General features: G+C 40.3%; 1 protein-coding gene across 4 annotated transcripts in view; it reads left to right on the forward strand.

Moving 5' to 3' along the window:
* CEP70 (centrosomal protein 70) overlaps window positions 1-27466 on the forward strand; it is a 67490-nt gene that overhangs the window by 14582 nt on the left and 25442 nt on the right. For 2 of the 4 annotated variants that reach the window (XM_032265181.1, XM_032265198.1), the window contains 6 exons: window positions 3611-3736; window positions 5847-5937; window positions 6060-6183; window positions 6712-6892; window positions 20279-20448; window positions 24640-24696. In XM_032265181.1, coding sequence (XP_032121072.1) covers window positions 3611-3736; window positions 5847-5937; window positions 6060-6183; window positions 6712-6892; window positions 20279-20448; window positions 24640-24696 — 749 coding nt within the window. Of the gene's footprint in view, window positions 1-3610; window positions 3737-5846; window positions 5938-6059; window positions 6184-6711; window positions 6893-20278; window positions 20449-24639; window positions 24697-27466 lie in introns of those variants that run through there. The other 2 variants (XM_032265189.1, XM_032265209.1) reach the window with 2 other exon arrangements.

Consider the following 27466-nt stretch of genomic DNA (forward strand, 5'->3'; position numbering starts at 1 on the left):
GATTTAAGGGAAAACAGTTATACCAGGACAAGAATACATGGCCCAGGCGGCAGCGTTCAATATCATAAAGATACCCGCTCTATGGCAGGCTTGGGGCAAGAGCCACTCCTCCTGATAAAGGAGTTGTAGGACCTTGCTCCAGTTCTTGTGGAAGGCTGCCCTCAGACCGGAAATCCACCTTAGCGACTGTGAACTTTATCAGCTCTTGCTACTGTGCTGCTCAAAAAGCATCTTCCCATAGAACTCATTGGAAGCTGCCAGAAGGTGGCGGTAACCTTTACATCTCTGTCACTGCTATGTGACTTAAAGCATCCTCCTATAAATCTTCTTAGAAGTAGTTTGCCCATAGATAGAAGTATTAGAAATATTGTACACTGCACCCTCTTCACTGCGCACGGCCCACCTTCAAGCCTCAGTGACCTAATGGGGGTGGACCCCTTACTGCACATGGCCCTTGCCTTCATGGGAACGGGCCCCTTGCTGCGCACTGTCCTCCTGGCCTAGGTGACCTATTGGGGGTGGACCCCATGTTTTATTGCTTACGACCCTATCACTATCCTTAAAGATGATTTCACTCACTGCCCTGCCCCCTAACCTATACACAATAAATACTCCTGCTTCTGGACATTTGGGGCCTCGCCTGACTCCATGATAGGTGTTGTGGCTCCCTGAGCCCAGCTGCATTTTCTTTGTACTTCTGTGTCCTGTCTCTTTATTTCTCGGATCCTGCGCCTCAGCACAGCATAAGGGACACTCCACGACCCTGTGGGGCCATCAGCCCTACAATTTGGTATGTTTTTGCAATGGCTGGTACCAGTTGTTCCTTTCCATATTTAGTGCTTCCTTCAGGAACTCTCGTAAGGCAAGCCAGGTGATGACAAAATCTCTCAGCATTTGCTTGTCTGTAAAGGATTTTATTTCTCCTTCACTTATGAAGCTTAGTTTGGCTGGATATTAAATTCTGGGTTGAAAATTCTTTAAGAATGTTGAATATTGGCCCCCATTCTCTTCTGGCTTATAGGGTTTCTGCCAAGATCCGCTGTTAGTCTGATAGGCTTCCCTTTGTGGGCACCCCCACCTTTCTCTCTGGCTGCCCTTAACATTTTTTCCTTCATTTCCACCTTGGTGAATCTGATGATTATATATCTTGGGGTTGCTCTTCTCAAGGAGTATCTTTGTGATGTTCTTTGTATTTCCTAAATTTGAATGCTGGCCTGCCTTGCTAGGTTGGGGAAGTTCTCCTCGATAAATCCTGAAGAGTGTTTTCCAGCTTGGTTCCATTCTCCCCATCACTTTCAGGTACACCAATCAAATGCAGATTTTGTCTTTTCACATAGTCCCATATTTCTTGGAGGCCTTGTTCGTTTCTTTTCACTCTTTTTTCTGTAATCTTGTCTTCTCACTTTATTTCATTAAGTTGATCTTCAGTCTCTGATATCCTTTCTTTTGCTTGATTGATTCGGCTAAGGATACTTCTATAAGCTTCACGAAGTTCTTGTGCTGTGTTTTTCAGCTCCATCAGGTTATTTATATCTTCTCTAAGCTGGTTATTCTAGTTAGCAATTTGTCTAACCTTTTTTCGACATTCTTAGCTTCCTTGCATTGGGTTAGAACATGGTCCTTTAGCTTGGAGGGGTTTGTTATTACCCACCTTCTGAATCCTACTTCTGTCCATTCATCAAACTCTTTCTCTATCCAGTTTTGTTCCCTTGCTGGCAAGGAGCTGTGATCCTTTGGAGGAGAAGAGGCATTCTGGTTTTTGGAATTTTCAGCCTTTTTGCACTGGTTTCTCACCATCTTCTTGGATTCATCTAACTTTGGTCTTTGATGTTGGTGACCTTTGGATGGGGCCTCTGAGTGGACGTCCTGTTTGTTGATAACTATTCCTTTGTGTTTGTTAGTTTTCCTTCTAACAATCAGGCCCCTCTACTGCAGGTATGCTAGAGTTTACTGGAAGTCCACTCCAGACCCTGTTTGCCTGGGTATCACCAGCAGAGGCTGCAGAACAGCAAAGATTGCTGTCTGTTCCTTCCTCTGGAAGCTTTGTGCCAGAGAGGCACCCACCACATGCCAGTCAGAGCTCTCCTATATGAGGTGTCTGTTGGCCCGTACTGGGAGGTGTCTCCCAGTCAGGATACACAGGGGTCAGGGACCCACTTGAGGAGGCAGTCTATACCTTATCTGAGCTCGAATGCTGTGCTGGGAGATCCGCTGCTCCCTTCAGAGCTATCAGGCAGGGATATTTAAGTCTGCTGAAACTGAACCCACAGCCACTTCTTCCCCCAGGTGCTCTTCCAAGGGAGATGGGGGTTTTATCTCTAAGTCCCTGACTGGGGCTGCTCCCTTTTTTTCCCAAGATACCCTGTCCGGAGAGGAAGAATCTAGAGGAGTAGTCAGGCCTCAGTGGCCTTGCTGAGCTGCAGTGGGCTTTGCCCAGTTTGAACTTCCCCGTGGCTTTGTTTACACTGTGAGGGTAAAACTGCCCACTCAAGCCTCCACAATAGAGGATGCCCCTCCTCCCACCAAGCTTGAGCATCCCCAGTCAACCTCAGGCTGCTGTGCTGGCAATGAGAATTTCAAGCCAATGGATCTTAGCTTGCTGGGCTCTATGGGGGTGGGACTCACTGAGTCAGACCACTTGGCTCCCTAGCTTTAGCCCCCTTTCCAGAGGAGTGAACAGTTCTGCCTTGCTGGCGTTCCAGGTGCCACTGGGATATGAAAAAAAAAACTCCTGCTGCTAGCTCGGTGTTTGCCCAAATAACTGCCCAGTTTTGTGTTTGAAACCCAGGGTGCTAGCGGCATAGGCACTGGAGAGAATCTCCTGTTCTGCTGGTTTCGGACACTGTCAGAAAAGTACAGTATCTGGGCTAGAATGCAGTGTTCTTCCCCATATAGTTTCTCACAACCACTTTTGGACAGGGGAGGAAAATCCACTGATCCCTTGCACTTCCCAGGTGAGGCAATGCATCACCCTGCTTTGGCTTGCCCTCGGTGGGCTGTACCCACTGTCCAGCCAGTCCCGGTGAGATGAACTGGGTACCTCAGTTGGAAATGCAGAAATCACCTGCCTTCTGTGTTGATCTCGTTGGGAGCTACAGACTGGAGCTGTTCCTATTGGGCCATCTTGCCAGCGGACCTAGCCATTAGCTCTTCAAATGCTGCTTCTACTTGTTTTTTTCCTGTGTTCTTGGGTACTAGTTATGCATTATACTTCATCAGTGTATCCTCTTTTTGGAGGAGTATGTCTTCTGTATTTTTTCTGAATGCAGCATAAAGAACTGAAAGAATCATCTTCTAAAAGATAACAGTTTATTAATGTCACATGCTTTTCACAGTATACTGTTAAATATTTCCTTCATTCAGTGATGGAGAGTTGGCAGGACAGAGTGCATATGTGTGTGTGGTATGTGTGTAAAGTCTCAGAATGCTTTATTTTCAAAGGAGAACATTATAAGATAGGGTTTATTCAAATAATTCTTAATAATCAGCTAACTAAGAAGTCATAAGGTTTTGACACAGGAATGACCTGAATTGCCCTGCAAGAGTAGTGGATTCTTTTAAATATAATTTTCTTTAATTCCTATTGTACTTTTTGTCTTTTTTCATTTAGGCAACTCAAATTTTTAAATTGCCAATTTCTGTTCCTTTTCATTCTACAAAAGAAACTATGTTTCCAGTAGCCCCTAAACCCCAGGATTCCAATCAACCATCAGACAGATTTATGACTGAAAAACAGGTAAACTTAAAATATTTTAAGCCATTGCTTCTCAAAATATGTGCCAAAGAATGCTGCATCTACAAATGGAAAAATTTACCTTTAAAAGAGTTCTTTCCTCAAATAATTTTGGGAAATGCTAGGTTAAAGACTATTAAATGGTTTACTTACTCTAACACTTCACAATATTATCAGTTTCCAAAGGGAGGATTTAGCATACAACATTTCATACTATTTAACACTAGTTTGATGAACATTTCATTAGACTAGTGTTCTGTAGCATGTACTTTGGAAAATGCCATTCCCAGCTATTTTCAGAATTTACAATTACTTTATCTTAAAATGAAAGTGGTATCAGGGAACAATATGTATAAGTTAATCTTTCAAAATATGTGACTTTATTATGTGAGCATTTTTTAAATTTTATTTTGTTTTGTTTTGAGACAAAGTCTCACTGTTGCCCACGCTGGAGTGCAGTGGTGCGATCTTGGCTCACGGCAACCTCTGCCTCCTGGGTCCAAGTGATTCTCCTGCCTCAGCCTCCTGAGTCTTGGACCGCAGGCGCGTGTCACCAGACCCGCCTAATTTTTTGTATTTTTAGTAGAGGCGGGGTTTCACTGTGTTAGCCAGGATGGTCTCAATCTCCTGACCTCCTGATCCACCTGCCTTGGCCTCCCAAAGTGCTGGGATTACAGGTGTGAGCCACTGTGCCCAACCCAGAACATTTTTTTATTTTTTATTTTTATTTTTATTTTTATTTTTTTTTGAGACAGAGTTTCACTCTTGTTACCCAGGCTGGAGTGCAATGGCGCGATCTCGGCTCACCGCAACCTCCGCCTCCCGGGTTCAGGCAATTCTCCTGCCTCAGCCTCCCGAGCAGCTGGGACTACAGGCACGCACCACCACGCCCAGCTAATTTTTTGTATTTTTAGTAGAGACGGGGTTTCACCATGTTGACCAGGATGGTCTCCATCTCTTGACCTCGTGATCCACCCGCCTCGGCCTCCCAACGTGCTGGGATTACAGGCTTGAGCCACCGCGCCCGGCCAGAACATTTTATTTTTATGAGTTACAGCAGATGTTCTGAGACACTAACAGAGCTTTTGACTCCTAAAACAAACATCAGTGATAATTTTAGTTGTGTCCACCACATAGTTAAACTGTGATCAGAAAGCCTAAAACATGAATGAGGGAAAAGTTATGAGTGGTAGGAGATGTTAAAAAAAAAAAAAAAAAAGCTGGACAGAGTGGCTCATGCCTATAATCCCAGCATTTTGGGAGGCCAGTGTGGGTGGATCACGAGGTCAAGAGATAGAGACCATCCTGGCCAACACGGTGAAACCCCGTCTCTACTAAAAATACAAAAATTAGCTGGGCGTGGTGGCATGTGCCTATAGTCCCAGCTACTTGGGAGTTTGAGGCAGGAGGATCGCTTGAACCCGGGTGGGGGGCAGAGGCTGCTATGAGCTGAGATCACGCCACTGCACTCTAGCCTAGCAACAGAGCAAGAATGTGTCTCAAAAAAAGGAGGAAAAAGTCAACAGTCAAAAGAAAAGATTTGTTTGACTTTGAGAGTGCCTTTCAGGGCGATTCTATTAGAGTCATATATCCAGATGAACAGGCTCCTTTTGACAAGGAGCTATCTGAAATATTGGTTCCAACTAGTCAGGTATGTTTTGATTTTTTTGTGACCCTAGTCATTATGAAAGTGATACTTATAAGTGACTCACCTTTTCTTTACTATTCAGTTGTTATAGCCTAATTTATAGCTGTTTTTTTTTTTTTTTTTTTTTCCCTGAGCAGGGCTTGGTGTGGTTTAATTAAATAAAAAACCTTAGATTTATTTGATTCACTGAAATTGCAAGGTGTTTTGTTGTTGTTTGTTTTGTTCTTTGAGGCCTACATATAAGTGTTCTGTAGAATGCAATAATTTGTGCTTATTTATATACCTCTAGTCTAATTTTGCTAGAAACAATAAATGTGTTGTTTTGATATTATGTATGCATAAACATTTATACTTAAAACTTTTGGAGAAAAATTTCTATTCTGAAAATGCAGGAAATTATATATGAGAGAATTTCTTCACTTTATATCTTAAAGTTGATCCTTTTTTCTCTCTTTGTAATTGTAGCAGGAAGAAGCAGAATGGGAAAGCATAAATGTGCTGTTGATGATGCATGGCTTAAAACCTTTGTCCCTAGTCAAAAGAACAGATCTCAAAGGTAATTAGATGCTATTCTTGCTGCTTAAGATAAAATGTTTGTTTTTCTTTAAAAAATTTTTTATCTTAAATTTTTTTTGCCTTTTATTTTTACTATCTGTATTATATACTTTTTAAATGTAGATCTCATCATTTTTGACAAACAGTCATCACAAAGGATGAGACAGAATTTGAAACTGTTGGTGGAAGAAACATCACGTCAACAGAACATGATACAGGAGCTTATAGAAACTAATCAGCATCTTAGGTAATAAAATGGAAAACGTTTCTTTTGAATTGTTTGTATGCGTTCTAAAAATAACTGCCTTGAAAACAATCTTGAAATTTAATTTCCAGTTTCGATTAAACTAAAAAATATTTCTGTAGGTAAAATTTTAATAGGTAAATCTTTTGGTAATGGCTTAGCATAGATACTTAATGATACCCTACATTTCTTCTATTAGTTTCTGTTGCAGGTTGAGCATCTCAAATCTGAAAATGTAAAAACCTCCAAAATTTGAAACTTTTTGAGCACCAACATGATGCTCAAAGGAAATGCTTACTGGAGCAGTTTAGATTTTGGATATTCAGATTTGAGTTGCTTGACCAGTAAATGCGATGCAGTATTCAAAAATCTGAAAAAAATCTGAAATATGAATCACTTCTGGTTCCAAGCATTTTAGATAAAGAGAATGCAAAGAAACTTTAGAAAGTCAATATGTCGTTATATGTGTATGTTTGGTAATCTGATTTATTTTTAATACTAATGGAAGAAACTGTATGTCTTTTAACTTAGAAATGAACTTCAGCTAGAGCAAAGCCGAGCAGCCCATCAAGAACAACGAGCTGATGACTTGGAACAAATTATGGAGAGTGTGAAATCCAAAATTGGTGAATTGGAGGATGAATCACTAAATAGGGTTTGCCAGCAACAGAATAAAATAAAAGATCTTCAAAAGGAGCACAAAACTTTACAGGTACTGAGTTATGAATTCTTAGATGATGGTTAGTACTAAAACAGCTAATTATGGTCCCAGGTAACTTCTATGGTGCTTAATTCAGTAGATTTTACCTTTTTTGGCCTATCACTGCTACCTTGAAATTCCCTTCACTTGGTTTCTAGAATATCCTCTTTGTTTCCCTCTGACCTCATTGATTATTCTGTAATTTCTTTTGCTGTTTTTTTCCTCATCTCCCTACCTCTTAGTATTGGAATTCCCCAGTGCTCAGTCCTTAGATCTTTTCTGTTTCCTGTATACTCTGATTCCCTTGGTGATCTCAGTCTAATTTGGGATCTGAAATTTATATCTGTAGCGCAGTCCTCTCCCCAGATTCCAGACTCAAATCCAGCTGCCTACTTTATATCTCTACTGGATATCTAATAGACATCTACAACTTTGTTTATTTACTTTTTTGAGACAGCATCTGACTCTATCACCCAAGTTGGAGTGCAGTGGTGTAGTCACGGCCCAATGCAACCTCCGCCCCCTGCGCTCAAGAGATTCTTCCACCTCAACCTCTGGGGTAGCTGAGAGTACAGGCGCATGCCACCATGCCTGGCTAATTTTTATATTTTTATAGAGACAGGGTTTTGCCATGTTACCTAGGCTGGTCTCAAACACCTGAGCTCAAGTGATCCGCCCTTCTTGGCCTCCCAAAGTGCTGGGATTACAGGTGTGGGCCACTGCACCTGGCTGGTGGCATCTACAACTTTTTATGTCTAAAACTTTTTTTTGTAGAAATGGCAACTTTGTAACATTAAATAATTAACTCCCTAATTTTAAAAACTATTAAACTTGGGTGTTTATTGTGACGAAAGGAAATGAGTCTTTTGTGCTGGTAACTGTTTAGTTGTATGAGGTGTTTCTGATCTTTACTAACGTATGATTATAAACATTAAGTCCTTATTTTAGTGGTTTTGCTGACACAACACTATATATACCTTTGCATATGTGGGTTCAGACTACCAAAAAGGGAGCAGTATTCATCAGGCAGAGTCTGGAAGTCCCCTCAGTGTATGCTGCCAGTGTTGAAAGGATCAAATGAGTTAGCATAAATTCCATGGAGTTTGAGAGAATCTACCAGAGATACTGTGGAGCTCTAGCATGAGGATAGAGGCAGTTGGTGGACTACCCTCATTTATGCTGCCAGCTTGGGGCAGGCAGTACCAGAGCTGCTGGTATTGATGATAGTTTCAGAGAAGACATTGTTGGACAAACTCCTTTACCATTAGAATGTTGTATTTTTAGGTTGGCTTTGTTAACAAGGTTGCTTTCCTCATCAATAGTGTATTTATAAAATCATGCAGTAGGCGGGGCCCTAGAACTCCCAAGAGAATATGCCCTTTGTCTTCAGCTACCAGAGTGGATAGAGAGGGACCATCAGGTGGGGGCAGGGTTAGGTGTTTCTGAACTCAGATTCTCCTTAGGTGGGGCTTGCTGCAGCTGCTGTGGGGAATAGGGGTATGGCTCCCAGGTCAATAGAGTTCTGTTCCCAGGAGGATTATGGCTGTCTCTGTGTGTCATGCAGATTGTCAGGAAAGTTGGGGAAAGCCGGCAGTTATAGGCCTCACCCAGCTCCTATACAACCCAAAAGGCTGGTCTCACTCCCATTGTGCCCGCGCCCCGCAACCCCTCCACCAAAAGCACCAAGTTTGTTTCCAGGCAGTGGGTGAGCAGAGCTGAGAACTTGCCCCAGGCTACCAGCCTCCCAGCTGAGAAAGCAAGCAGGGCTACCATGGCTCCCTATTTGTCAAATCTGCACACTAGATTCATGCCCTTCCCCAAGTTCTGGCCAGGAAACTTCATGTCCAATTGGAGTTGTTAGAAAGTTCAGCTGGAGTTTCCTTCTCTATGTGGTCTTTTACCAGCTTCTCTGGCAGCCCTTCCAAAGGACCCTTGTGAAACAAGTCAGACATGGCTTCCCAGGGAACCCAGAGAGCCCACAGGGCTTTTCCCATTTCTTCCTCTACCCCTTTATTTTGCTCTGCTCTCTAATTTGACTCAGCTCCAGGTAAGGTCAAATCCTATCCCATGAACTAGACCTTCAAGTTCCCCAGTGAGGATGTGTATTCAGGGGTAGACAATCCTACCTTTCCCACTTGCATAGCTTGGGCATTCACAATATTTGGGGTGTCTCCTAGGTCCTGCAGGAGCAATCCACTTCCTTCAGAGGTCTGTGGATTTTCTCAGCTTTCCTGGTGTATTCCTCAGTAGTTCTGGAGCAAAAGTTCATGATGTGAGTCTCCACCCACTGCTCTGTTCATCGGAATGGGAGCTGCAATCTAGTCCTGACTCCTATCTGCCATTTTCCCCTAGCATTTCCATGTTTAGTTTCTTTAAGCTGTAGTTCATGGTGTCTTGCTTCCTTATGTGCCTGCTTATCTGCATATGCAGGGAATAGTATTTTTTAAAGTATTAATGTAAATTATTTGAAGCCTAAGATTAAGGCATCTTATTCCAAAGAGCAAGCTGGGTCACAACCTGGCTTCCAATCTCCTGGATATAACCAAGGAACCTCAAGCCAAGATCTTAGTTTAAGGAGTTGGAGAAATATATATATATATTTTTTTTGAGATGGCGTCTTGCTCTGTCTCCCAGGCTGGAGTGCAGTGGCACTATCTTGGCTCACTGCAACCTTTGCCTCCTGGGTTCAAGCAATTCTCCTGCCCCATCCTCCCAAGTAGCTGGGACTACAGGTACCCACCACCACACCCGGATAATTTTTGTATTTTTAGTAGAGACGGCGTTTCACCACATTGGCCAGGCTAATCTCGAACTCCTGACCTTGTGATCCACCCACCTTGGCCTCCCAAAGTGCTGGGATTACAGGCATGAGCCACCATGCCTGGCCAGAAATGATAGTTTATATATAGCATTTGACATAAGAAAATCAAAATCCTCTTTAGAGGAAGATGCCATGCACATACCATGATCTTAGACAGGAAACCCAAAGAAGTGAGTTTAGCTTTGGGGGCTACAGTTTCCCCCAAGGGTGTTTTGGGATTTTTGAAAACTGAGATGATTGTATATTTTTTTCTTTATTGTGTTAATGTGGTGTATTACATTGATTGATTTTTGTATGTTGAGTCATCTTTGCATTCCAGGGATAAATAACACTTTGTTGTGGTGTATAATCCTTTTACTATGTGTTGAATTTGGCCTTCTAATATTATGTTGAGGATTTTTGCATTCATATTCATAATAGATATTGGTCTATACTTCTCTTCTTTTTGTAGTATCTCTGGCTTGGTATCAGGATAATGTTGGCCTGGTACAATGAATTAAGAGGTATCCAACTGATTTTTGTACACAGTAGTTCCCCCTCATCCATGGTTTTGCTTTTTGTAGTTTCAGTTCCCTGTGGTCAATTGCAGTCCGAAAATATTAAATGGAAAATTTCAGAAATAAATAGTTCATAAGTTTAAAATTTTACACTATTCTGAGTAGCATGATGAAATATCACACAATCTTGCTCAGTCCCATTCAGGACATGAATCATCCCTTTTCCACCTTATCCACACTGTATATGCTACCTGCCCATTAGTCACTTGGTAGCTGTCTTGGTTATTAGATCTACTGTCGTAGTATCACAGTACTTGTATTCAGGTAACCCTTGCTTTACTTAATAATAGGCCCAAGGTGCAAGAGTAATGATGCTAGCAATTTGGATATGCCACAGAGAAGCTGTAAATGCTTCCTTTAAGTGAAAAGGTAAAAGTTCTTGGCTTAATAAGGAAAGAAAAAAAATTGCTGAGGTTGCTAAGATCTATGGTGAGGATGAATCTTCTATATTATCCTGACAAAGGAAAAAAGAAATTAATGCTAGTTTTCTATCACGCCTCAAACTGCAACTGTAATGGCCACAGTGAGTGATAAGTGCACAGTGAAGATGGAAAAGACATTAATTTGTAGGTAGAAGTCATGAACAGAAACTCATATGTTCCAAGTGATGGCAATTGGATTCAGTACTGTTTGAGGTTTTGTGTATCCACTGGAGGTGTATCCCCCATGGGTAAGGAGGACTACTGTTGCTTTTCTATCCTACAGTTTTGCAAAACTCAATTTCTAGTTCTAGTCCGTGGCTTAACTTGTAGAAACAGGTGGTACTGACACTCTCATCACTTGGCTGCAGAGGCCCTGCCTAGCTTCTAGGGAGGGCTGAGGCAGAGGATTCATTCTGGCTTCTAGGGAGGGCTGAGGTAGAGGATCCAGTTTTTGTTTCATTTCATTTTTCATCTTGTAAGATTAAATAGTATCAGAAACTGGGAACCTTTTTTCCTTCTGAGGGTTGCTAAGTCTCAGCAAACATTACACATGGGCACATGAACATGTGCTTAGACATGGGTGTCCTGTTCTGTAAGAGATCTGTGTCAGTATTATGAAGGCCAGGTAGGGAAAAGGTTTTCATTGAGTCTTTTTCATTTATGAAAAGTATATTAATAATAAGAATGATAGTGGGTTTTTTTTGTTGTTTATTTGTGTTTGTTTGTTTGTTTGTTTTTTTGAGATGGAGTTTCACTCTTGTTACCTAGGCTGGAGTGCAATGGCACGATCTCGGCTCACCGCAACCTCTACCTCCTGGGTTCAAGCAATTCTCCTGCCTCAGTCTCCTGAGTAGCTGGGACTACAGGCGCACGCCACCATATCCAGCTAATTTTTGTATTTTTAGTAGAGACAGGGTTTCACCATGTTGACCAGGATGGTCTCAATCTCTTGACCTTGTGATCCACCCACCTCGGCCTCTCAAAGTGCTGGGATTATAGGCGTGAGCCACCACGCCCGGCCTGTTTATTTGTTTTGAGATGGAGTCTTGCTTTGTCACACAGGCTGGAATGCAGTGGTGTGATCTCGGCTCACTGTAACCTCCACACCTCCTGGGTTCAAGCAGTTCTTGTGCCCCAGCCTCCTGAGTAGCTGGGACTACAGGCATGCGCCACCATGCCCAGCTAATTTTTGTATTTTCGGTAGAGACAGGATTTCACTATGTTGACCAGGCTGATCTTGAACTCCTGACTTCAGGGATGTGCCCACCTCAGCCTCCCAAAGTGCTGGGATTACAGGCATGAGCCACCACGTCTGGCTGTGATAGTGCTTTTTGATAATAAGCTTTAAAAGGACACTGAAGGATAGAAACTAGAGAATAAGGGGAAACCAAGCAAGTAATATCTTGCTGATGACAAGAGAATAAATTGTTGAAGATATATATTCCTTTGTATAAATCTTAGGGTACATACTGATTCTTTTTGATACATAATAGCTGTACATATTTTCATGCTACATGAGATATTTTGACATATTTATATAATGTGTAATTATCAAATCGGGGAAAATGGAATATCCATCACCTCAAATATTTATATTTTCTTTATGTTGGGAACATTAGAATTCTTCTCTTCCAGCTATTTTGAAATACATAATAGATTATTATTAATATAGCCTACTGTGCTAGCATATACATCTTATTCCTTCCATGTATCTGTATTGTTAAACCCATTAATCAACCTCTCTTCATTTCCTCCTTCCCTCCTACTTTTTTTTTTTCTTGAGACAAAGTCTTGCTCTGTTGCCCAGGCTGGAGTGCAGCAGCACAATCTCGGCTCACCACAACCTCCACCTCCCAAGTTCAAGTGATTCTTCTGCCTCAGCCTCCCGAGTAGCTGGGACTACAGGCATACACCACCATGCCTGGCTAATTTCTGTATTTTTAGTAGAGATGGGTTTCACTATGTTGGCCAGGCTGGTCTCGAACTCCTGACCTCATGATCTGCCCGCTTCGGACCCCCAAAGTGCTGGCATTACAGGCGTGAGCCACCACGCCCAGCCCCCTCCTACTTTTTAATAAAACAGTAGCCTCTGTTAACCACTGTTTTATTCTATCTTCCTGAAATCTTTTTTACTTTCCACATTTGAGTGAAAATGTGCAATATTTGTCTTTCAGGGCCTGGCTTATTTCACTTAATGTAGTGACCTCCATTTTTCATCCATGTAGCTGCATGTGACAGGATTTCATTCCTTTTTATGGCTGAATAATATTTCATTTGTGTACATATACCACGTTTTTTTTTTTTCAGTCATCTATTGATGGACACCTACATTGATTCCATATTTTCACTGCTGTGAATAGTGCTGCAATAATAATAGGAGTACAGATATGTCTTCAATATGTTTATATCATTTATATTACATATATATAATAAGCATACGTGCGCATGTACACACACACACACACACACCCAGTAGTGGGTTTGCTGGATCATATGGTTTAGTTTTGTGAGTGACCTCCATACTGTTTTCCATAGTATTTGTACTAGTTTTCCTTCTCACTTACAGTGTACAAGGATTCCTCTTTCTTCACATCCTCACCAATATTTTTTTTCTTTTTTTTTTTTTTTTTTGTCTTTTGGGTAATAGCCATTCTAACTTGAGTGAGATGATATCTTATTGTGTTTTCTTCCTTTTTCACTGTCTTCCTTTGTGGTCAAATTATTTTCTTCTTTCTTGGTTGTTTTAATTTTTTGCTTTTTTTTAATGTACCTGTTAGGTTTTTGCTTTGTAGTTACTATGAGGTTTTAAAAAACATTTTATAGATGTAACAAGTTTTTTTTATTTTTTAAATTAAAGAGTTTTTAAAAGAGATGGGGATCCACTGTGTTGGCCAGGTTGGCGTTGAACTCCTGGCCTCAAGCAGTCTTCCTGCTTTAGCCTCTCAAAGTGTAGAGATTACAGGTATGAGCTACTGTGCCTGGACAAGTTTTTTAAACAGATAACTTGCCTTGATCACAAATAATGGAAACAAACAAACGAAAAACTAGAACCTTCTGTACTTTCTCCATTCCCTCACGTTATAACTTTTTGTTGTCTCAGTTTACATCTTTTTATATTGCCTATATCTTAACAAGTTGCTGTGGTTATTTTGGGGGGGGAGCTTTTTTGTTTTTGTTTTCATGAGATGAGATCTCACTCTGTCACCCAGGTTGGAGTACAGTGGGACAATCTCAGCTTCCTGCAACCTCTACCCCTCAGGCTCAAGCTGTCCTCCTGATGGCAGCCCATCTAAAGCAGCTTCTGTGAGGACGCCAGCAGCGGAGGAGGTGTGGCCAGGGCTGCATGCTCTGTGGCGCCATCAGGGGCCAGGAACAGGTGATCCCAGTGGTGACCCTGCACTTCCAGGCACAGCTGTAGCTGCCCAGCCACAGCTTCGAACTTGGACATCCCTGCTCTCTCAGGAGCCTAGGCAGCCCCTGCCACTGCAGGCTTGGAAGTACCTGCTCCCATTCCCTGGCCTCTCTTCACTCCTAGTAACCACTCCAGTGTAGAGCAAAGTTGTGGCTGAGCGCAGGCGCCGTCATGACCCGGCCAGGTGTGTGCATGCTCAAGGCAGTGCTGACATGCCAGCCTCCTGCTGCCTTGGCTCCCCCAGATTTTAGGCGCCGACAAGCATGGAAGGGAGGCTGGGAGGTTAAGGGCGGCTTGGTGTGGGCCTGTGGGCGTCCCTGAGCACGGACAGCCTGGGCACTGCAGACGGCATGTTGATGGCAGTGGGAGGCAGACAGGTTTCTAGGCAGAAGGGGCAGGTTCTCAGTGAAACCTCACCTTCAAACCAAGGACAGCTTGCAGCTTGGCCAGGCTGCTAGTTCCAGGTGGAGTCTGACCTGGATTGAAACTTCCTTGATGCCTTTTGGCCAATTGGGTGGTGCCTTTTCCAGGCCTTCCCCTGGCTGCCCATGGACCAATCAGCACATACTTCCTCCCTTCTGATCTCATAAAAACCCAAGGCTCAGCTAGACTCAGGGTCGCATCGACTCATTGGTCTCATGGACTTATCCACCTGCCTGTGGATAAGAGCTGCCCACTTTGGGTCTCCTCTCTGTTGAGAGCTGTTCTGTCACTCAATAAGGCTTCTCTCCGCCTTGCTCACCTTCCAGTTGTCTATGTAACCTCATTCTTCCTGGACGCAGGACAAGAACTTGGGACCCGCTGAATGGTGGGGGTGAAAGGAGCTGTAACATGTTCCTGGCCGGCTCACCGAGCTGTGGGTGGTGACACGCTCCCATACTGCGTTGAGTGAAGAGTAATGACCTTTCTAGGGGCTCAGACCTCGGGATTCCTGAGACAGAGCTGCTGTCGCACCATAGGCCTCCCACCCTCCACTGGCACCTGGTGGCTGCCCCATGCAATGGGAAGCAGTGGTAGGACCAGGCCAGCCCAGAAGCCACTGGCCAGAGCAGGATGGTGGGACTGAAACAGCTGTAACACAAATGGGCTGAAACATGTGCTACCTGAAACACATCCCCCCCCAACTCGCTGCGCTGTGGACGACGAGGAGATAAGAGTTGCGACTTTTTTGGGAGCCCAGACTCAGGGCTCCCAGAGCCAGAGCTGTGACAGACTGTAACACCCTCTGCAGCTCTGTGGTTCCTGGCATCTCCAAGCTTTCAGGCGCCACTGCATTCCCCTTGTCTAGACACTGGTGCCTGTAGTAGAAGCCGCTTGCAGTACATCTGGTCTGGCCGCAGCCTTACATGGAGCCAGTGCCTGTGCTGGTGGCTGGAGCTGTCTGCCTCACCGCAGCACCTGGTGTGCCTGGCTGTGTGCAGTAGCCGGACCTCACACCTGCTCACACACACACCCCTCACTGCTTCGCACCTGGCTTGCCCTTCACAGGTGTGGGGCCCTGGCTGGTAGCATAGGCTAAGTGCAGCCTGCCAGGCTAAGTGGGTGGAACAAGCCCAGCGGGTATGAGCAAAACAAAGCAGAGGTGCCACTGACCACGGAGGTTTCTGGCTGGCAAAGTGACACCCTAAGGATCCTGTGACCCTCCCACCTTAGCCTCTCAAGTAGCTGGGATCACAGGTGCATGCTATGACACCCTGCTTTTTGTATTTTTGGTAGAGACGGGACTTTCCATATTGCACTGGCTGCTCTCAAATTCCTGAGCTCAAGCAATCGGCCTTTCCTCTCCCTCCCAAAATGCCGGGATTATAGGCATGAGCCACTGTGCCCAGCCTATTGTTTTAAGTAGATTTTTCTTTTAGTATTCATACTAGAGATATGACTGGATTACACACCACAAGTATAAGAGTATTTTGCATTTGTCTGTATACTCACTTTTACCAATGGGTTTTATACCTTCGAATGTTTTTTTTGTTTTTGCATGTGGTGTCCTCTTTCATACTGAAGAATCCCTTTAGCATTTCTTATGAGTCCCGTGCAAGTGTTTGCTTGTCCTAGTAAAGACTATCTCCTTCATGTTTCAAGGATAGCTTTGCTGAGAATAATATACTTGGTTGACAGTTTTTGTTTTGTTTTCTTTCACCAGCACTTTGAATATGTCATTTCACTCTCTCATGGCCTATATGCTTTCTGCTGAGGATTCTATTGCCAGATAAATCAGAGCTCCTTTGTATGTTCACTTCTTTTCTCTTGGTGCTTTTAGGATCTTCTCTTTGTGCTTGACTTTGAGAATGTACTTATTTATTAAACTTTTAGATTTGGGTAAATGTGAAGGTTTGTTACATAGGTAAACTTGTATCATGGCGGTTTGTTGTACTCTTATTTCATCACCCAGGTATTAAGCTTAGTACCCAATAATTATCTTTTCTGGCTATCTTCCTTCTCCCACCCTCCACCCCAGTGTCTGTTGTTCATAAGTTCTCCTTTGTGTTCATAAGTTCTCATCATTTAGCTCCCACATTTAAGTGAGAACAAGTAGTATTTTGTTTTCTGTTCTGCATTAGTTTGCTAATGATTATGGCCTTCAGCTCCATCCATGTACTTGCAAAAGACACGATCTTATTCTTTTTTATGGCTGTATAGTATTCCATGGTATATATGTACCACATTTTCTTTATCCAGTCTACCATTAATGGGTATTTAGATTGATTCCGTGTTTTTGCTATTGTGAATAGTGCTGCAGTGAACATTTGTGCACATGTCTTTATGGTAGAATAATTCATATTCCTCTGGGCATTTACCCAGTAATGAGATAGCTGGGTCAAATGGTAGTTCTGCTTTTAGCTCTTTGAGGAATCACCATATTGCTTTCCACAATGTTTGAAATAATTTACACTCCCACCAACAGTAAGTGTTCCATTTCCTCTGCAACTTTGCCAGCATCTTTTACTTTTTGACTTTTTAATAATAGCCTTCTGACTGGTGTGAGATGGCATCTCATTGTGGTTTTCATTTGCATTTCTCTAATGATAAATGATATTGAGTTTTGTTTTTTTTTGAGATGGAGTCTTGCTCTGTTGCCCAGGCTGGAGTGCAGTGGTGTGATCTTGCCTCACTGCAACCTCCCAGGTTCAAGCAGTTCTTCCTTAGCCTCTCGAGTAGCTGGGACTACAGGCGTGGGCCACCACACCTGGCTAATTTTTTAAATTTTTAGTAGAGAGGGGGTTTCACCATGTTGGCCAGGCTGGTCTTGAACTCTTGGCATCAGGTGATCCACTTGCCTCAGCCTCTCAAGTGTTGGGATTACAGGCATGAGGCATTATGCTGGCCTAAGCTTTTTTTTTTCATATGCTTGTTGGCTGCATGTATGTCTTCTTTTGAAAAGTGTCTGTTCATGTCCTTTGCTTACTTGTTAATGGATTTGTTTTTCTCTTGTAAATTTAAGTTCTTTATAGATACTGGCTATTAGACCTTTGTCAGATGCATAGTTTGCAGATATTTTCTCCCATTCTGTAGGTTGTCTATTTACTTTTTTACTTTGGCTATGCAGAAGCTCTTAAGTTTAATTAGATCCCATTTTTCAATTTTTGCTTCTGTTGTGATTGCTTTTGGTGTCTTTGTCATGAAGTCTTTGCTCATTCCTATGTCCAGGATGGTATTGCCCAGGTAAGAATTTATTATATGCCTTGCAGTAGTCTTATTTGAATTGAATCTGTTTGGTGATCTCTCTAACCTTCCTGAACATGGATGTTTATATTTTTCAGTAGATTTGGATATTTTTCTATTGCTATTTCCTTGAATACGTTTTCTACCCCTTGTTCTTTCTCACTCTCTCTTCAAGGCCAGTGATTCTTAGATTTGGTCTTTTGAGATAATTTTTTATATTTTGTAGGTAGGTATTCTTTTTTCTTTTTCTTCTCTGTATTTTCACATAGCCTGTCTTCAAGCTCACTGATTCTTTCCTCTGCTTGATCCATTCTGCTTTTAAAAGCCTCTAATATATTTTTCAATTCAGGGAATGTATTTCTCAGTCCAAGATTTCTGTTTAATTTTTTAAAGTTATTATTTCAACATCTTTTTAAAATTTCACTGATAGATTTCTGAATTGATTTCCTGTTTTATACTGGAGTTCACTGAGTTTTTGAATCCTGGGCAGACAGGGATTAGAAAAAAAGCAATGATTAAGGAATATAGAGATACAACATTAGAATTCTTTAACAGTGATGAAAAGGGCTGGGTATGGTGGCTCATGCCCATAATCCCAGCACTTTCAGAAGCCAAGGTGGGAGGATCACTTGAGGTCAGATCAGCCTGGCCAACATGGTGAAACCCTGTCTGTGCTAAAAATTCAAAAATTATCTAGGCATGGTGGCACGTGCCTATAATCCCAGAAACTTGGGTGAGGCAGGAGAATCACTTGAACCCAGGAGGGGAAAGTTGCAGTAAGCCGAGATCATTCCACTGCACTCCACTCTGGGCGACAGAATGAGACTCTGTCTCAAACAAACAAACAAAAACAATGATAAAAAAGATTTAACATCACTGAAAATGGTAAGGTAGTAAGTAAACCCTAAACCTCCACCCCTCCATTAAAACAATGATTATAAGACTATACTTTGAACAATTATATGACAACAAATTAACTAATCTAGATGAAATGGACAAATTTCTAGCAACACAGAAATTCCCAAAACTGACTCAAGAAGTAAAAAACTTTAGTAGATGCGTAACAGTGGATTATGTCAATAATCTGAACAAATAAATGTCCAGAACCAGATGATTTAAAAAAAAAAAAAAAAAAAAAGAAGAATGATTGAAGAATCTCACATCACTGTCTGGTTAGGGCTAGTCACTGGCTCCTTACTTTTTCCATTTGGGGAGGTCATGGTTCCTTGTTTGCTGTTGTTTCTTGTGAACATATATCTGTGCCTCCTCATTGAAGGATTAGTTATTTCAGTTTTCGCTGTCTGGCTTGTTTGGGTTTTTCTTGGATATGTTTACATAGGTTCTTTACAATTCACCTGTTGAATTTCCTTTATGCTAGGTCACTGCCGCCTCCTTGGTACCAGATAGCGGCTCATATCCAGGTTTGCCACAGCTCTGGCAAGTGTTCAGAGTACAGATGGTCCTAGGCTGGGGAGATCCCAAATGGGATACCCCAACTGTATAGAAAGCTGACTAGGGTTTCATACCCAGCTAGCCTGTGGAGTGTGTCTCCTACAGTGTGGTGTTGCTGAACAGCCACTCTAATTTGGCATCTTCTTTGGCTGAGTTACCAAGCAGATTTTGCAGGTTAGGATTGCAGCTGTTCCCACCTCCCATCTTTGACTTTGGCAGTCTCTGGAGTTTTTCTTCCTATAGGCACTTGTGTTGCTTTCTGTGGGTTAAGGCAGGAACAGTTCTGCAAGGAACCCAATATGGTAGGGAAGCTGGTCTTGATCTCACTTTTTCCAGTGTAGAAACTGAGTCCGGGGACAATTTTCCACAGAGAGTTCCTTGCAGATTAGGAGAGAGGCATCACAGATACCGAAGTCCGATTCTCTTAACAATCTGTTTGAAATTTTTTCACTTCTTTATCGCGCCGGGGATTGTCTCATCCTCAGATTTGAGTTCTGGGATATTGCTAGTAACCATCTTGGCACTGGATATTGGTTTTTGGTTTTCTGTTGGAGGAGGTGAAGCCAGATTGCTTCAACTCTGCCATTTTGGTGATGTCATTCTCCCTGATTATTTCTTAACGATAATTTCCTGGTTACGGACTTACTTTGAGTTTGCAGTCACCCACGTTGCATGAATGCCTAAGTTGACTATACCATTTGCAATCATGAGTTAGTATTGATTCCTTCCTGATTATTGTTTTAATTTAAACTTAAACATAAAAGTATACCAGTTTTATGGTAATTTTTGAGTTGCTTTACTTGGTAAGAACTCTTGAATATATGGAATTATAAGCTGTAGTTTCCCCATTTTATAGCTATTTGACTTATATTTTTTCATGTCAAAAGATTATGTTTATGGCATAATAATCTTCCTGGAGCTTATACTCATTTAAAAATAGACTCAATACTGAAGTTCTTGAATGAAACAGCTAAATAGAAAGTATGAAGATGCCTTTGTGTACAATTTTTGTCAGGACAGCACCTCCTAGTTGTACATATCATAATTATGTTTTTTAAAAATATCTTATAGGTGAAGTGCCAGCATTATAAGAAAAAACGAATGGAGCAAGAAGAAACTATTGCTTCTTTGCAAAAGGAAATCTGTAGATTAAGAAAGGAGGAAGAAGATCGCATTGTCACTCAAAACAGAGTGTTTGCCTATCTGTGCAAAAGAGTTCCTCATACCGTCTTGGATAGACAGTAATTTTGCTGCATAAATTGATATGTAGCTTGATTCATTGTTTTGTTTGTTTGTTTTACCTTATTTTATCTTGGGGGTGGTTATAACTCTTATAAACTAGAAGAGTCTCTCTCTCCTCCTTTTCTGCATTTTTTTTCCTATTCTTTTTTGTTGTTGTTCTAGAGGTCCTTTGAGGAATTGAACATTTACTAAAAATAACACTAAACCTTTAAATAAAATCATAATTAATCAGAAATTTCTCAAAATAACTGATCCTTTTAGTGAAAAATAATATTTAAAGATTACTGCAGGGGTTTGGGGGTTGCTCAGTTTTATTATGTTATTGATTTTAGGAGTTGTTAGTGGAAAGAACTAGGGACTGTATATTTTGTGGGGAAAAATCAACATTGATTTTTTTTTTTTTTTTTTTTTTTTTGAGACGGAGTTTCACTCTTGTTACCCAGGCTGGAGTGCAATGGCGCGATCTCAGCTCACCGCAACTTCTGCCTCCTGGGTTCAGGCAATTCTCCTGCCTCAGCCTCCTGAGTTGCTGGGATTACAGGCACGCGCCACCATGCCCAGCTAATGTTTTGTATTTTTAATAGAGACGGGGTTTCACCATGCTGACCAGGATAGTCTCGATCTCTTGACCTCGTGATCCACCCGCCTCGGCCTCCCAAAGTGCTGGGATTACAGGCTTGAGCCACCGCACCCGGCCACATTGATTATTTTTTTAAAACAAGCTAAAGTTAAGGTAGTATTTTTATTTAAATTCTGATTTTACATTTGTAACTGTGTGTTTTCTACTGTAAATCATTCTTAAGAAAAATAATATAATTATTTCGGTATCCTATAATACATAAAAATAGTTTAAAAATAATAAAACTAGAATTACTAACAATAAGCCTTCTAAATGAAATTTAAATTTTTGGGAAGCTGTCTTTGACACTAATATATTCCACCATGTATGCAGTCAAGATTTGTATTTCTAAACATCTTGAAATACTTGTTTTCTCTGTGTGTTTCTATCACCAAGTTATAATGCAGTTAGTTTGCTTCAATTTATTTTCAATTTTCAGGATTGCTTTTTGAATTTACTTTTGAATGTGTAAACATTTATATAATTCCAAAATCAAAACTATTAGTTATATAGATAACAGAGTTGTGTTTTTACTCCTGTCCCCGTTACTCCATCCTATCCTTACCTCCCCGACAGGTAATTGATTTTAAATGTTTAGTGTTATTTTTAGCAATATAAGTAGTATGGATATTATATTCATATTCTCTCTTGTTTAAGTGGTAGCACCTTATTTTTTTTTTCTCAACAGTTTAAACTGATTGCATTTTAAGCAGTACTATGTGTTTACCTAGTAGGATTGGGAATCTTGAATAATTAGGTGTTTCTATTTTACTATAAAAATAAATGAGGTCAGATATAAAGTAAAAACAAGTTAAAACTATAGATTTTTTATAATTATTTAAGAGATAGTACACATATATAATTTTCATCCTTTTGAAGGAAAAGTAAGGACAAAGACATAACAAAAACAACATAAAAATGTTAGAGAGAGGTGTGAATAAATAGAAGAAGGAGGCAAGGTAAGAAAAATAGTAGAGGTAAGGAAGAACAAAAAGGAGAGGGACAGGAGGAGAGAGAGACCTATAGTGGGAAGAAGGAAAAGGAGAGAAATTGGAGGAATGAAAAAACAAAGAACAGCTAAGATAACTGAATAAGAGGGTGAGAAAAGCACGGAGAGAACTTGCAGTTTACCAGATGAAGTCAGGCTAACTCAGGTATGAATTTGTCCAATGGGCCAGAGATTTTCCATTCTAATTTTTATCAATGCAAACTTTCAGTTTGAGACACTGAAATAAAAAATTGTGAATTAAACCTATTGGAAATACATGAGTTGTAGCCACTACAGATATTATCAAAAGTTACACAGGTACTGTGCTAAGTAATAGGGCACACACAGATGAGTAAAGCCATGATTCCTGCATTCAGTGACCTGATAGTCTAGTTGGGTAGACAGACACAGATGCAGGTAAGTAAAATATAAAGCAGATAGTAGTATGTACCATAGGTGGGGGCAGATAGGATACTAAGTGGGTGTGATGTAGGGAGAAATTAGTGAAAGCTAAGGATGATTAGATAGGCTACATGAATGAGTGATCTTTTTAGCTGGACTGCTAGGAACTATAGAATATTAATACGCAGAGGTGAGAGAAAGGGTGTTTCAATTAGAGGAATATGGTAACAGGAAAAGTGAATGTGTTTGGGATGTCAAGTAGTCCAAGGGGTCTGGAGCATAGGCTACATGAGATGCTGGGAAGGGTCTTAAGAGACAATATGACAGTTTGGAAAGTGTGCTGTAACTTGGAGAAACTTAAACTGGCTGAAGAGTTTGAGTTCTACTTTCTGTGTGGCAGGAAACATACTCAAAGATTTCTGAGCAAGGGGATTAAACCCAGAGACAGACAAGTTAGTAATCAGTTGTAGTAGTCTAAGTGAGGACTAATGAAGGTCTTAACCAGGACCCAAAAAAGGGAGAGACACTGCAAAGATGGACAGGAGCTGTCCAGACAAATTGGCCATAGATGTTGAAAGGAGTGGAACAGTCAAAGATGGCAGTTTTTAAGCTACATTTGAAAGAATGGGGAAGAAATCGATGAATTCATTTATGGATATATTCTTAGGCACCTTCAGTCATCATATAAACATATCAGGTCTGTGGTTAAAAAGGCCAAACTCTAGAGAACTTCCAAATTCCATATAGAGAAAGAAGAGGCAGAAAAGGAATTGTGTTTGGGTATCATGATAACCAAGGAACAAAAGTGTTTCAAGGTGAGGGTGACTGGCAGTGTTTCATGCTCCCTCACTGGTTAACTTGTTTACTTTCCCACTATTTTATTTGCTCAGAATTCCCGGTACTTAACATGTAATAAGTCCTCCTTAAAACATTATTGAGGATAATTGGTAAAAATAATTCAGAATGAATGAAGTTTGCTGTGAAGGAAAAGATTAGAAATAGAATCATGAAGGGGAAGTAGGTCAAGAGGATTTGTGTAGGACATGAAGATTAAAGCATATTTTCAGGATAATGTGAAAGCTGTTGCATGTTGAGACAGGGAGGAGCTGAAGAATAATCTATAAAGTTGTGATATTAACAGTACAATTGGCTGAATTAGGTCTGAAAAGGGGAATGGGTTGGTAATGGTTTCCCAAGATAAGATGGAAACAATATAAATTGTTCCTTTAAAAAGAATAACACATAAAGGCATAGTATTATTTTGTTTTTCTCTCATTTTTTAAATCACACAAACAATAAATACATGCTTATAAAAATTCAAACAGTATAAAAGTGTATATGGTAAAATGTAACAGATCTACTTGCTTTCCTAATCCCTACATCCCGGAGATAACCTCTCCTAACAGTTTGGTGTGTGTTCTTCCTACTGTTTCTCAACAGAAGTGCTGTTGGCATTTTGAGTGAGACAGTTCTTTATTGTTGTGTTGTTCACTGATGAACTTTTAGCATTCTGCCCCTTCCCCAACTAGTCAATATGGCAACATTGCCCCTCCACACATCCCCTAGGTTACAATAATATTCCTGGGTTAAGAACCCATAGAGTTCTTTTTCAATATATATACATACTCACATCTAACTTTTTTCTCTTGAGACAAAAGTAAAAAGTATACATTTGATTATGTAACATTAATTTTTTCCATCATCATTCCTTGTTAAGGACATACAAATTCACATTATTTTTTCTAATTCTCCACTATTTTCTACAGTATGGGTGTGCCATTATTTATTTAACCTTTCTCCTGATGAAGAGTTAAGTTATTTCTGGCTTTTTACTCTTATAAATAATGGTGCAGTGAACAACTTTGTTCATATTCAGTTGCACCCTTTGACAAATATTTCTGTGGGAGCTACTGGTAGAGGTAGAACTGTTGGGAAAAGGAGGATATGCATTTAATAAGTTGAGATATAATGTTTATAGTTATTTTTAAATCTGTACTTTGAAATTAATGTAACATATGACTCAGTATAATATTTGCTTTTTGGTAAGAATCACTTAAATTTTCTAAAGCCTGAGATAAAGATAAAATGTGTACTTTTACACTGTAATTTGAAATTATGCAGTGAAACTAATAGATACTCTAATAGCGCATTTTGAAAATAATTCAATATTCTGTTTTCTAGGTTGCTTTGTCTAATTGATTACTATGAATCTAAAATTAGAAACATTCATATGCAAAGGTATGAATAATCCCGTATTATAATTTTTAAAGTTTCTATAGCTTTTGAAACTTTAAATATACCGTGGAAATCCACCTAATGTGTCACTGTGAAGTTCTTTTTTATAAAGATCTTGAAGGCTGTATTTTACTACTTAAGATATACTGTTGAATTTATGTTAAATTATGTATACTTGGCCAGGTGTGGTGGCTCACCCCTGTAATCCTAGCACTTTGGGTGGCTGAGGCAGGTGGATTATGAGGTCAGGAGTTCAAGACCAGCCTGGCTAACATGGTGAAACCCCGTCTCTACTAAAAATATAAATATTAGCCGTGTGTGGTGGCAGGTGCTTGTAATTCCAGCTACTTGGGAGGCTGAGGCAGGAGAATCGGTTGAAACTGGAAGGCGGAGGTTGCAGTGAGCCGAGATTGTACCACTGCACACCAGCCTGGGTGAAAGAGCAAGACTCTGTCTCAAAAAAAAAAAAAAAAAAAAAAAACTATGGATACTTAATTATCACCAAAGTATTGGTCACAGCAGAAATGGTATTTCACTTAATTTTGTTGAAGTATTATAATTTGTTCTACTGATATGATCTAGCCCCTGGGTAGTTACCTAGTATATCTACAAAGTGCATAGAATTAGATTAGCTGCCTACCAAAGTGTAACCTAATTAGTATGCAGGTTTATGTGAGAGACAAAATGTCAGTGAAAAATCAAGCATATAGATTAAAACACATTTATCACCCGATTAAAGAAATAAGCATAAAGATAAATGGTCTTTGGCTAAACTAAAATAGCTGAAGGATATCTAAGATATAATCTAAAATGCTTTAATGTAAGGTCACTGAAAATGTAGCTCATCTATTATTTATAGATGGAACAGTTCTTTCAACAAATAAATACTTATTTGAGCACCTATTTTGTACCATGTTCTAAGTAATTAGGATCCCATAGTAAAGCAGATAAATTCTTCACTTTTATGAAGTGTACACTCTAGTATTCTTGCCCCAAGAATAATGACTTTCCAAAATCTTGGAGAAAACAATGGCAGAGCTCTGGGGGTTGTAGGTTGCTGATTATCTCTAGTACTATGGGAACTCCAAAAAAAAAAAAAAAGAGAGAGAGAAGAAGAGAGGGAAAAGAAAAGGAAAAAGGAAGGGAAGAAGAGAGCAACTAATTAAAGAGCAACTTCTTGCTTTATTCTTTTCAGAAAGCAGCATTATCAAGTAGCTTCAGGGAACTTCTGACTTCCAAATGAAACTGTTGTTTAGATGGTGGAGATTCTACAAAGATAGGACAACTACTCAGCTCTGCTGTTATAGCACAAAATTAGCCACAGATAATATGTAAATGAATTGGCACAGCTATGTTCCAGTAAAAATAGTTACAAAGCCAACAGCGTGCTAAATATAGCCTGCAGACAGGAGTTTGTGACCCCTGATCTAGAGGATGAAGAGAGGGGATTTGGGGTTTTTCGTAAGAGAAGATTTAACATAATATAGCCATCAGGAAATCTTTCATGTAGAATATGCTGTGAGAGGTACTTGTAGAGTTGTGCAAATGGGGTTCTCTGACTAAAGATGGTAAAAGGATTGAGGTCATGGGAGCCGTGGTATTGTAGTTGTCATGAGTTTGTAATGTAAGTCTGGGGCTGAGGAGCAAGTGACTTGGAGAAGAATCACTTTTTAACTTTAAATTTCATCAGTAGTCTAGCTGAAGTAAAGTATTTTAGCCTATACAAATTATGCTTGGGTCAGATATTTGGACTGAATGTCTTACTGAGGGAATGGAGGATAGGAAGAAAATAGGAGATACATTAATAAATAATATCCTACAAATGAGAAAATTTGCAGCAATAAAAAGAGTGTCCTAAGGAGGGGGTTTTTCAGGATTCATTGAACAAGGTTTATAAACTCAGTCTCCTTTCTAAGAGTGAGTACTAACTTGAAAGTGAGATTCAGGTAATTTCAGGATAGATTTTTAGATCTACAAATAGGATATAAGTACCACCTAAAGAAGTAGGAGTACTGTAAAAGAAGGATGTAATAATTCATTGACAAGTATGACATTAGTAAAGAAGATGGAAGAGAAGAGGAGGGAAGACAGGCTAAGACTTGGAGGCCTAAGTGGGATAAACAGAAAGCACAGGAGAAGAGCTATGAACCTGTAGAGCTGAAGCATCAAGACCAAAGGAGGAAGACAGGTGGGACATGGACATCTCACAGCGACAAAAGCTTCTCTGCTTATCCTTTTTTTTTTTTTAAGGCCAGTGTTGTCCAAAGTGTTTCTTTTTTCTTTTTTTAATCATGAAACTATGTGTAAATGCTTAAACCTATTAGGAATAAACAAATCATTTGAACTGAATCAGTCCATTGATACTTACTAGACTAGTGATGTATTTATGTGTAATACTAGAAATCCTGCATGTACCCAGTACACACTAGGCTATATAGTAATACTTTATATGATGCAACAGTTAAAGTGAAATGTAGTCCTAAACAATAGAGTTGTGTTTAACAGAAAAGTATTTTATACTGCTTCAATTTTTAAATTTAAGATTTAATTAAAAGTTTAGTTCTTTGGTGGCATTACCCATATTTCAAGAGTTAAACTGTAACCAAGTAGTTATCGTATAGGACATCACAGTGATAGTTCATCAAGGTTACTAAATATAATCATACTTGCTAGCACTTTGCATTTTAGAGTCCTTCAGTGTCTCACTTGCCTTTTACACCAATCCTGTGAAGGAGATGTGACAGATATTGTTTTATGGATGAGAAAATAAATT

Source organism: Sapajus apella, unplaced genomic scaffold, assembly GCF_009761245.1.
Source record: "Sapajus apella isolate SASKATOON/1434 unplaced genomic scaffold, GSC_monkey_1.0 scaffold4, whole genome shotgun sequence".
In the NCBI taxonomy this organism is placed as follows: domain Eukaryota; kingdom Metazoa; phylum Chordata; class Mammalia; order Primates; family Cebidae; genus Sapajus; species Sapajus apella.